At 39.9% G+C, this 12,228-nt stretch overlaps 2 protein-coding genes across 2 annotated transcripts in view; one reads left to right on the top strand and one right to left on the bottom strand.

The window, feature by feature from the left end:
• ACBD6 (acyl-CoA binding domain containing 6) overlaps nucleotides 1–3,401 on the top strand; it is an 85,651-nt gene extending 82,250 nt beyond the window's left edge. The window contains exons 7-8 of the mRNA XM_088447136.1: nucleotides 891–921; nucleotides 2,224–3,401. Coding sequence (XP_088303262.1) covers nucleotides 891–921; nucleotides 2,224–2,414 — 222 coding nt within the window. The 3' untranslated portion in view covers nucleotides 2,415–3,401. The remainder of the gene's footprint in view (nucleotides 1–890; nucleotides 922–2,223) is intronic.
• A 6,717-nt stretch (nucleotides 3,402–10,118) lies between these two features.
• Nucleotides 10,119–12,228, bottom strand: part of LHX4 (LIM homeobox 4) — a 130,789-nt gene continuing 128,679 nt past the window's right edge. The window contains exon 6 of the mRNA XM_088447135.1: nucleotides 10,119–11,007. Coding sequence (XP_088303261.1) covers nucleotides 10,649–11,007 — 359 coding nt within the window. The 3' untranslated portion in view covers nucleotides 10,119–10,648. The remainder of the gene's footprint in view (nucleotides 11,008–12,228) is intronic.

Here is a 12,228-nt window from a genome sequence, read left to right as displayed (position 1 = left end):
GAGGGGCCCTGGCCCCCCACGAATCTCAGAGGCCCAGTTCATGTGTCCCCCCTTGCCTCTGCTGTATTCGTCAGGGCAGGCTGCCGGCAGCCTGGAACAATAAAGTTTTTTGTTTTGACCTGGTGCAGCGCAAGTGGCGTCATGATGTCACACTGCTGGGTCAGAGAGGACTGGGGTCCGAGCCGCCAGGGAAGGGAACAGGAGCAGGCTGCAGGTAAGTGGTGCTCGAGTGGTGGTTGTGGGGGCTGGGGAGACACGGTTCGGGCGGTGGTTTGGGAAGCGGTAGATGAATTGGCAGGCCGGATGGAGATGAAAGCACAGGGCTGGAAAGGTGCTGGGACTGCGAGACATGGGCTGGGGCTGTGAGGCTGGATCTATTAGGCGCTGGGGCTGTGAGGCACTGGGCTGGGTGGCCAACCGGCATGTACTGTATCTACTGAAATGTGATGGGGGGGGGCCCCAAAAACATGAGTATGCCGGGCCCCGAGATATCTGTTGCTTAACTTGACTGTGATGGAACCATTGCTAATTTTTTTAATGCTGTATTTTTGTAATGGACTGTATCTGGAAAAAAAAATAAATATATATATATATAATATATATGCGCAATCAAACAATATAATGTGTCTAGCTCTTTAGGAAAGGGCTTCTGTTTATCTGTATATATGTCTAATGTTTAGTTCTCCAAACTGATGAACCAGAATACATTAATGGTTTCCCAGCCTATGATGTGACGTTTTATCAATACACATTGAAGCTAGTGGACTCTTATAGGTATCTGTAGGAGTTCTGCCAATCCATTTAGCACAGCTATACGTAGATTTGTATAAACCATTGATCCATGTGTGTGGGTTTTTTTTAATTTGTTTTATTTTTTTCTTTCCTCCCAGGATGATGAAGGACAGACACCCTTGCATTACGGTAAGTGGACACCTCTGCTACTGGAATGTTATGTTTTATTCTACTATTTCATAGGTGAAAAAACTTGTTGTTGCCAATTTAAAGTTATATTTACAGAGAGCAACAATACACATTATCATAGAGGTTCGTGGAAACCATTTTCTAGACTAGTTTAAGTACCTGTGTCCAGTACACACAGCGTTTTGTGGAGGGGAATTAGTGAAAATATAACTTTGTGGGTTTAGAGATGTGAACCATTGTTACTTGGTTCTTATGATCTAAAACTGTCTCTGGGGGGAATTTCTCATTAATATGTCTTTTTGCTCTGGATCGGAGGTCTGTCTGCAGCCGAACCTAAAAGTAACATCTGCCTGTCCCTAAACTCTTTATGTGCTGGGCAGCTTCATTCTCATGAGTTATCCGTAACCTTACAGCAAGTGGTAATAGCAAAGGTCAGGCACCCCATAAAATGGTTATAAATCTGTCTTTCTTTTTTCTGACTATCCAAGGTCAGTATTCAGTTCCCCTCCCTCTAGGTTCCGCCTCTATTCTCGAGATGCCCTGAAAAAGGGGTATAAAATACTATAACCAGGATCTCCCAGTGGAAATCATTCTTTCGCAAGTGGTGAGAGAGGTTGAAATCAGCCCAGTCCCCATCTGGCTCAGGGGAGGAGACCATATACATCTCTCCTGTCATCACTGTGAAAAGAAGTTCAATCAGGATTTTAAAGTGCCTGTGTTGCTTAGGGGAAACCAAATTACTTTCCAAAAAATTGTTGCAATGATATTTGAGGAGCCTTTTAAAGATGTCATCTAGAGAGCATTATGTACCGGGCAGCACAAATATATCTATATATAACTCCTCATGAACCACTGCAACTTTCATAGCGTGTGCTGTGTAACAGTACTGATCACATTGTAGACCCATACACTGCAAGCGCACATGGGACACATGCTGGTGATTGAATCTCTTCTACATTACATTAAATACAAAGTCTGAAAATCTGCCCCAAAACATTGCTCTTTGTAGCAATAAGAGAACCATATTTGGGGCAAAAGATTTTTGTGTTACACCTGCCTTATATTAATTGTTAAGGCTCAATTTAGGTATTACATCTTTAGCAAATGCCTTTGAATATGCAAACATTGTTTACAGCATGCTTTGGGTAATGTGGCCCTCCCGCCTGATGTTTGGGTAGTAATAAAAAAGATGCAGCATATTGAGGCAGTTTGCAGCTTTGAGTTCTCCCTTTTTCTTTGGAATGCTCGATCATCAATTGGGCTGTGTAGTATTGTTTATAAAGTACTTTCTCCCTTATGCAGCCTCTGCTTGCGAGTTCACGGACATAGTGGATCTCCTCTTGGACCATGGTGCCGACCCTTCTCTTGTGGACAACGATGGTTTTCAGCCACACGAGGCCACAGACAACAAAGAAATTTCAGATATGTTAAAGCAGCACGCCACATTTGGGGAACATGACAAGCCACCAAGCCTTTTAGAAATTCCAAAATAAAGCTCACAATGCAAGTTTATTTTTGGCCTTTTCAAAGTGTTTTTGTTAAAATTTGATGAGCAATAGAGTGTCAATGATGTCCATACATTTTGTGTGTGTGCCACTTTTAGACGTTTAAACTCAAATTAATGGATGTTGTGATTTAATCTTCTTTTAAAATACAGTGTTCTGTAGCCTCAATGTTCATGATACGCCAGTCACAGACACCCCTCCTACACTTTGTAAGGGTTACTAGGAACTTTGGCCACTCGATGATCCTACTGCATTTAGCCAGTACAGTTGACGGTTCAGATGGGAATTAATGCAAGTCTACTATATGCATGGTCATACAGGGCATACACCCTATATTCCCATACACACACGTTTTGTATTTATTTATTTTTTTTATGTTTTTGACACAGATGTGTATTAGCACAAGTGTCTCTGAAATGATGTTTGAAAGTAGTGCTGGACATAACTGGAGCCAGGTCGCCAATGTGCTTTAAAAGAATATATTGTTGGTGCCCAAATTTTGAGAGTATTGAGCTGAATAGATTCTGGGTACACATATTCCCAGACTCCATAAGGTTATTCTGCCTGTAGGTTTGACAGACTGGCCACTGAATTCTAATTTACTTTGGATACCCCCTTATTTTATTTTATTTTTTTAAGTTTTACTAAAACCCTCACTTGACCTTTTTTACATTGAAGGCACAAAGATAAAGTACAATGTTCAGTACTAACCTGGCATTGCTCTGAGGTTATGTCTGAAAGTAAAGCATTGCCTACATACTCCATTATGAGCAGTTACGGTGTCTTATGTGAACTGGTGCAGGTAAAGCCACACACTCCATTCCTGCAGAGAAAGCGTATTCGGTAGGCAAGCACCTCCTCCTAATATTGGCTATCTGCTGGCCAGTATAAAGGACATAGTAATGGTATAAGATCTTCCATTTTTCATGTATGTTATTCAACTTCTTAATAAATACCCTTTGATATAAATGTCAACTAACTTACTTTTTCATTACACATCTGCGTTGGAATGCCATATGCTTTGCATGTGTTTTGGGACCTCTCATTGCACAATAGCAATACATGGGACGTTACAGATCAGTTTAGATGTGTTCATTTTGCATATCCGTGAGTACATGGCTTACAGCAAGCCAGCCTAATTACAAGTCTCTGGGGTAAATTTACTAAGCGCGGCTTTTCAAAGCTTGAATTTCAGCTGCTGGATTTAAAGGGGCAATAATATTAAATGCCACACATGCCTGGTTTTGTATTTTATACTATTGCTCTTTAAATCTAGTGGCCTAAACTGCTGAGGACACAGCGGCTTAGCAAAGCGATGCTATGTAAATTTGCACCTTTGTTTCAGTACCTCGTTTGCTCTACATATTTAATGTTGTATATACCTCGGAAAAGCTGATCTATGTATTAAGCAGATTGTCTACCGTGTGTTATTTATTACATGTTTGTATAGTAGCAGACAACAAGCTTGGGCTTCTTAAGTGAGTAAGATGATTGTGCTAATCTGCCATAGCTATTGAGGCTGGTGGTTTCTGGGTTGAAGGTATAAGGAGTAATATTTGCACGTATAACTGATCAGATTTAGATGGGAAGCTTTGCACAAGTCGTTGCCTGTCGGGCTTGTAGTCTCAAAGCTTGATATGTAAATCTGGTGAAATAGCTAATAATTGTAGCAAACCCCATTAATGTCCTGTTCTTCATAGTGACCACATCTCCGCTGATGTTTTACTTGAGCATGTTGAGATAATACATACATTCTATGAAGCATAGACCTGCAGTTTCACTTTTTTTTTTTTTTAAATCATATTTTTGATGTACAGGTCCTCCTCCTGCTTCTCTGCCCACTAGTGTTCTAAGTGACCTTACTGCTCTGTCTTTTTAAGGTAACTTGAGCACTGCACATGTAAAGTAAATTCCCATGTCACAGAGGTTTGCAGGATGTAGCCATGCATCACTGCTGCGTCCAATGAAAGGGTTAAGTCTTCTCCCATGCCATATGCATGCGAGTTGTGAGCTGCCCTAACCATTGCAAATGCCGCAGCCTAATCTGCTTTACAGCGGAGCTCTCTACGCGTATATATACTCTGACACGCACACATGCTCAACTGTAATCCCTCTCCTTTCCCTTAACTACCGCTAACCAAAGTGCTTAATGCACAATTTAAGCTGGATCCACTCTAAAAACACTTTAATTGAGGAGCATTAAATGTTAAAATGATTAAAAAATATGATATAAATAAAACCCAGAGAGAGGCTGCGACCGGCATCTGCAGTGCAGGGAGGGGAGGGGGAGTGCTGAATCTGCCTATTGGCTCGTAAGGTTCCAAACACTAAGACGGTCTTTCACCCTGGTTACTGACGTGAGACCACATGATGATCGCACTCTAATGCTCATTCCCAGACATTTTACAAATCACTGTATTTAATGTTACTACAGTATAGAGTTAGAAAAGTTGGTGTTTTAGGAAAATAGTGGCACTCAGAATTTTACATGTTTTATTACCACGGTTTATAGATTACACTTCCATGGACCGACTTGACTATTCAACATCGTAGATATTGACCGGTTTATAAATTTACTCCAAAAATGTTACCAACTCCAGTGATCTTACAGTGCATTGCTGATAATCAGTCTGTGATCTGATCTTATTGAGCGTAACACATTTTTTGCAATGTAAATGGTTATAATACAGCATCACTATCCTTCTCTGGACCTTCTTAGTGTTTTGTGCTGGCACAATCCCTGGTCTTGGCCTGGGCTGCGTACTGCGCTCCTGCTGCTGATAGCAGCCTTTCCTCTAGGATCAGTTGCTAATAACAAGCCAACTTATCTTGCAGCTACAAAATAGTCTTTCTCCAGTTTACTCCAGGATAACATTTTGTCCCCAAAATTAAAGTCATTACATAACAGCATCCCTTAGACAAAGGTTTGTCTTTGATGGACTATAAGCATTGCTTGCTCCCTTTGCCTATACATGCAGTCATACAGTAATAAAGAGCAGATTAAAGTTGACCGTTCACTGATAACTTATGGTATATGAAAAATAAAACCTACCCACATTGCTTTGTGCTTAAACACGGACTCTTTGAAAACTGTAAACAGGTTGTATATGACACATGCAGCTAGACTTGGCTCTCTGCCGTAGAGTACCACCATGCTTTTTCCACATGCTATTAACCACTATTGTGCTCAGCAACAGAGGTGTTTGGTTTAGGCCTTTTGACTGGCTAACAGCCTGTAGAGTTCTGCATTACATGCGTAACTTTAGCCCCCCCCCTAATACATTGATATACTAACATAACGGTTAATGTGGATGCCGTTGTCCATTCTACCTGTCACCTGAATAGACCACTGTGGTTAGGTTAGAGAAGCCAGACACATTGATTGTGCTGATCATCAGGAGAGAGCAAGTAGCTTTGCTTTTTTCACCTGCTTTCTTTAACCTACGTTTCTATTAACTTAAGCCTGCACTTTCCCTTGTGTGTGTATAGGGCTGTTACTCTGTACACAATAATGCTTGTCTGCCCTGTTTGTTCATTGTATTGGGTTTTGCCATTTTTGGGTCAGGACCTTTTTTGGATTGGGAGTGGGGTAGTGAGGTTTTCATCATGTTTTTTATTTAATCCTTGTGTGTTGTAAATGTTAAACCTATATGCTATACATAGATCTCCTAGTTGACCTTGATTTATACATAGCCATCTTAAGATCATGCTTTACCTGTAATGTTAAGGGGGCAGATTTAATTTTTCCAATGTTATAGGTCAAAACCTTTAAGATTTGTATTTTCTCCATGTGTTAAAATGAGGATGGCAGGTTGAAATTATGCTGTTTGTTAAATTGCACTGTTTACGCCCATAAACGCACTACAATCCATGTGGGCTGGTGAAATTGCACTTACCCGGTAAGTAAATCTCCCCTATTGTATGAGCTCTTATATACAAGCAAAGACGCAACTTATTAAGAAGGCGGAGTTTTATTTACACAGTGTATACACATATGGGGCTTTCTCAGACACATGGCAATAAATACATCACAAGACTTTCACTGCATGGACTGTACAATATATACACTTTCAGGAAAGCCGACACTTTGTGCAAACTCGTCAATGTCTGAACATGAAGACACCTTAAAAGAAGGCAGATCGCCGCGGAATGTGCCTGGGTGCGTACGGAGCACATCCATTCCCACTGCTCAAAAGGGGATCATTCTTAATCGTTTTTACTTGCATTTTAAATACATTGTTTGATATAAGAGGTTTTAAAATGCAAGTAAAATTGTAGATTTTGATGTTTATGGAAAACCTTGGTTCATGTGACCTGTATGGCTGCATTTTAGGTCACTTTTTTTTAAAGTGGTTTGACCTTTTATATGGGTCAATTCAATTAGCAGTGAGGGGGCGAGTTGCCGCCTTAACGATGCCAACGGCACTTCAACTCGCAGCCCGATCTTGTCCTGGACTCCGTGGTCCTACAAAACAAAATCTGTGAGTCCAGGCGGTACATATGCCACACTTTCTGCGGCTAATTGAATTGACCCCTGAATCCTGTTTCCATGATAATTTAGTGCATTACTTTCAGTTTCCCCCTTTTCACTACATTAGAAAATGTAAAAAGCGGTAGAAATATTATCCGGCTTACATATTCTACATATCAGTGCTCAAGGCTCCTTCAGTGGAGCGGTTACTGAGAGAATTGGATCAGGCAAGAGTCACAGATAGCAAACTGCTTGGTTCATCACACAGGTAGGGGTATTTATTTTTTGTTTTTTTTAACCATCCTGCTACCTACAAGCCTCTAGAAAAAGCTGTGATCAGTCCTCACAGCTGGAATATACAGTGTCCTTCATATCTTTGCAATCAATGCTCACGAGCATATTCCAGAACTGTTCTAAACAGCAGAACCCATAGAATCCTGAGGCCTGCATGATAGAGTGGTTCTCGGATGGCACATCATTTGATGAGAAGATTGCTACTTAACTCTCATTAACTGCTCATCTTAGTAAGCCCAAATACATATCCATGAAAGTGGTTTTGAATGTGGTGTTTTGGTTAAACCAATAATTAAATATAATGTATGCGGTTTAATATGTAGGGACAATTCTGTGCAGAAGAAGCTCTGTTAAATGTGGGTAGTTGTGCGAGTAGGCAAGATTGTGCTAGGCCAGGATTGGGAAGGGCACATTGAGATGTTAAGTTGGTAATGTGCTAGTAAAACTTAAATGTTTGGGATCCAGTGGAGAAAATGATTAATGCAAGAGCAGTAATTCAAGACTTCACTAAGAGATGTAAATGTATGGATTTCTGCAGTAAAACTGCATCCTTACCATTCATCACAATGCTGTGCTTGGTGCATTCTCCCAGTCATCAAACAATGAGGGGAAATGTGTGGGTGCCTTCAAGGTCTGTTTTATAGCAATGAATTAAACCCAGGTTAATTCAGTGAGAATTAAATTAGTAAGTTTGACAGGCAAACCTATCGGATGAAACGCGTCTGGTTGAATTCTGTATTTCAAATGTTTGATGCTTGAACTAGAGGCATTCCAGCGTCACTTTTCAGCATTCTATGAAACACAGGATGACAAAGCCACATGGGGAGAGAAAAATGAAAAAGGTCAGATTAATACGAGGAGCATGGCACATTTGATTGCGGGCTTTGTGTTGTTTCAGCCAATGATGGATGTATGAATTATGTTACACCTTCAGAACCTGCTTAATGGCAGCATGTGCCTTTTGTATGAGTATATCTGTAAGAACATGTGCAATTACACTAAGGGGTCTATTTATTAAACAGTGTTAGACAGAGTGAAAAGTGATAAGGTGCCAGCCAATCAGCTCCTAACTGCCATATCACAGGCTGTGTTTGAAAAGTGACAGTTGGGAGCTGATTGGTTGGTACCTTATCACTTTTCACTCTGTCTCCTAACACTGCTTAGTAACTAGACCCCTAAGTAAGTTATGTCAGTCTCAGATTCTCCCACTGTGTCCTATTAAAGGCTGGACATTGGGATAGATGGAAGTCAACTAATTGTACCATGAAGTAGGACAATAGTATTGTGAAAGAGGACTTATCATGATCAATAATTTAAATATATTAGGTCCTGTTAAATAGATAATGCTATTTGTTTTTCTTAAAATTAAATAATTTTTCATCCTACTTATATCTTCCTTTATTTAGTTTCAAATATTAATTACCAGTATTTTAGTGTAATAAATTGCAGTAGCCAATTGCTACAGAGGTGATGGTGCTTCTGGTCCGTACACAGTAATTCTTAAAAGTTATCTCATAGTCCCAAAATTTTACTTTTTGTGTATGAAGCAAAAAGGTAAAATTAATCTTTCATTGTTCCTCCGCAGTAATGTGTAATAGAGCACAACTACTCCGTTACATTACAGACCTGAAGTCAATCCTCACATCTTTAGGAAAGTGTTCAAATGGAATATCGAAGGTAAAAAAAATATATGGAATCTGAGTCCATTTGATGGTACATCAGCAGCCCCGTATATAAATACATTTTGCAAATCAGATATATATTAGAGAGAGAGTTTTCCTGTGTTGGATGGGAGAAGTGGGCAGGTTGTTGGGTGAAAAGTTTTTTATTTAAAGTTATTGAGAATTTTATGCAAATAAGCCTCTCCAAATGGAGGATAGACCATGTACTTCTCACAGGATGTTAGCGCATAGTCCTGGTCTCTGCTCACACTAAACATCATTTTGGCTGTTTTTCCAGAAGACCACCTTTTTTTTGGAGTTGCATATTTAAATATTTCTTCCAGGGAACATTGCCTAAAAGTTTCCCTATCATTAATCAGTTTATTTAATTTAAATATGTTTATATAGAGCCCACAATCCAGTGACTGCTGCTGATGAGGTGCTTGAAGAAACCATGATAACGATCAGCTGTACAGAAGATAATCACAATGATAGTCTAGAACAGGGGTATTCATTCAACTTGCGGTTCTCCATCTGTTGTGGAACTACACATCCCAGCATGCCCTGCCACAGTTTCACTATTAGGGCATGCTAAAACTGTGTCAATGCATGTAGAGATATGTAGTTCCACAACAGCTGGAGAACCGCATGTTGAATACCCCTATTCTAGAACGATATGGGAGAATGAGTGGAAACTACTGAGTGTTGCTATTTTGTTCTAATGTTTTGAGTCACAAGAAAAAAGATAACTTAAATACTTTACAAGAGCATTAAGTTTGAGCTTAGGGCCAAATGTAATAGATTGCGATTTGCAGGAGCCTGCACAATTCTGGTGAGATTGTCACTAGATTTAAAGGTAAAACAAGGTTGGTCTTGCCTTTTAAACTCATTTCTGCTTTATATCTAGTGATTGCACCGGGTATTGTTAAACGCGGGTTATTTGGCCCTTAGTGTTATTGTAACAATTCCCTGCTATTAGTGAATGGTTTTACCTGTTGCCTTAGTTTCTGGATAAAGAGATTTCATTTATCTTTCTTGACAATGCTGCAACCAGTCTTTAATATTCTGTTTGTTATTGATAACTAGTCTCCTGTCTGCGCTACAAACAAGCATCTCTGATCCATGTAATAAGATCACTGCAGTCTGTCAATTGTCAGCAGTGATGCTCAACTCTGTGATGTTCATCAAGGCTCAATAGCAGCTTATAGATCACAATAAGGATGTGTTGCAGATTTTATTAGTGGGGAATGAGATAATACTCAGATATTTTCATCTCACTATTTCATTTATTCAGAAACCTAAGAACCTGCCCCAAAACAAATGCTGCATCATAATGGGTATAGATTGTCGGTTGCATGTCAGACTAATGGTCTATGCATTATACGTAGGCCAGTAGTATTGTCGGGAGGATCCATTCTCATGTAGCAAGATGACAGAAGTACTCAGGAGCATGGACATTTAGGAGTTGAGTAGTGTGGGAAAACTTGTCTGTTGATCCCCCAGGATTAGGTAGGGAGATTCACGACCCACAAAAGTGCAAACATTCTGTTTTCATATCAATACATTGATTTTCCAACCATTGTCTGTGAGGGCTCCTCCACCTTACATCACCAACTGCAGTTCTATCACGGTGTGGTTGGTGCAATTTGCATCAGTTTTGCAGGACTCGCCTGAATGAGTGAGCATGTGATTTAAGAGCTTTCCAAAGGCTGAGTATGGTGTCTGCAGAGTTTGGCAAACTCTGTGATCGTCTAGTAGGTCTAATCTCAATCCTTGTTTTTTTTTTTTTTCCCCATTTAAAATGGAGGGTGGTCCATCTCATCTAACCAGGAACCCGGGCTAGTGGGGAAATCTGGGTAGCCCATGCTGCTTTCTGTTGAGATGTCAGAGGTGGGAGCGGCTGGTAGTGCTCGCAGAGGAGGGTGGGTCAGAAGCCCTCCTGCATTGTCCATATTGTATGGCAACCCATGGGATGGGAGGGATGAGATAGAAGATGGTGACTGTGGTATATCATAGGGGCTGCCATCATGAAGATCCTGATAGGACTGTCCCGTTGCATCTATTGTGAAACCTCCATTGACCAGAGGCACACTCACAAGGTCTCCTGCATTGTAAATTCCAGCTGTGGATCCCAGCTCAGACAATATCTGTTCATCTGGTTGAAAAAGAATAATATGATATTCAATGAGAATCTAATGCTAGTTTATGCACATTGCTTTCATAAATATGTTGAAAGGATAGAGGGAAAAAAAACATCAAGGTATTTAGATAGCTTGTGTATGGTCGAATGAATGTAGGTAGGGAAAAATTGTAAGAAGTGATGGACAACACAATGATCCACAACTGTGATCTATGGGGAGATTTATCTACCCTTCTAAAGAGGGCAAGTGGACAGCTAGAATCTGATTAGTTGTCCATAGCTATGTATCATTTTATAGACAATACTAAATATAGAATGGCTGGAATTTGTTTGCTACGGGCAACACCTTGACTTGTTTTATTTAACTTATCTGTTTCAAAGCTGTTACACTGTGCAGACCAGTACACTTGACAGAGCACTATCATAGCAGTGAATTGGGACTTTCTATCAAATGTACTGGTCCGCTGGTAAAGCTGGGTTGGAGACAGACAAGCATACAGGCTATGTGGAAAGACCCACTACTAAATGACCACCATGCATTCTATAAACATATTTACATACAGACATTAACCTCTATTTTTACATTTATTGTATAGAATATAAAGTCATCTTTCAATAAAGTAATATAAAAATCTTTCTGTAAGTAAAAAATTGTACTGAAAAATAATTTGTTTCCTGGTAGTACGTGTTGGCTGGTGGCTAGAACCCAGTGCAGGCGTGTATCATTAAACATGACAAGTAAAAGTATAAAGATCTTCTTTATAGTACACTAAAGCATAGATATAATGAAAAAATTAGTCTGATATAAAATAATAGGCAGCATCTTAGAATTATAAACTGTTTAATATTCCAAACACACAAAAATCATCATAAACCAGTTGATGGCTGAACTAGAGGTATGATTAATGCTCCTTCTGCGTCCTTATTTATTTGATCAATTGCCTAGTTCACGGCCGTGTTTGACAAATGGACTGCAGGGAATACTACTCAGGTATTTACTGGAGATGGAGAGGATGTTGTAACTACCGATGGCTGTCAGCTCTGCTGTGGCTACAACTTTCTTGCAGCTCTGGAAAGCCGCTGACAAATACAAAGTTCATTACAATGCACTATATTTCATAACAACAGAGCATGAACTTCCATAATTCACTGTAACTTTTAGGCTCTGTGAATTGCTTTGCACTTCTTAAAATGAAGGGCATATTTCAGCATTCCAGCTGTTGCTGGACTTGATTT

Source organism: Taudactylus pleione, unplaced genomic scaffold, assembly GCF_031769625.1.
Source record: "Taudactylus pleione unplaced genomic scaffold, aTauple2 ptg000421l, whole genome shotgun sequence".
In the NCBI taxonomy this organism is placed as follows: Eukaryota; Metazoa; Chordata; class Amphibia; order Anura; family Myobatrachidae; genus Taudactylus; species Taudactylus pleione.
This window is presented reverse-complemented; position numbering and strand designations above follow the sequence as displayed.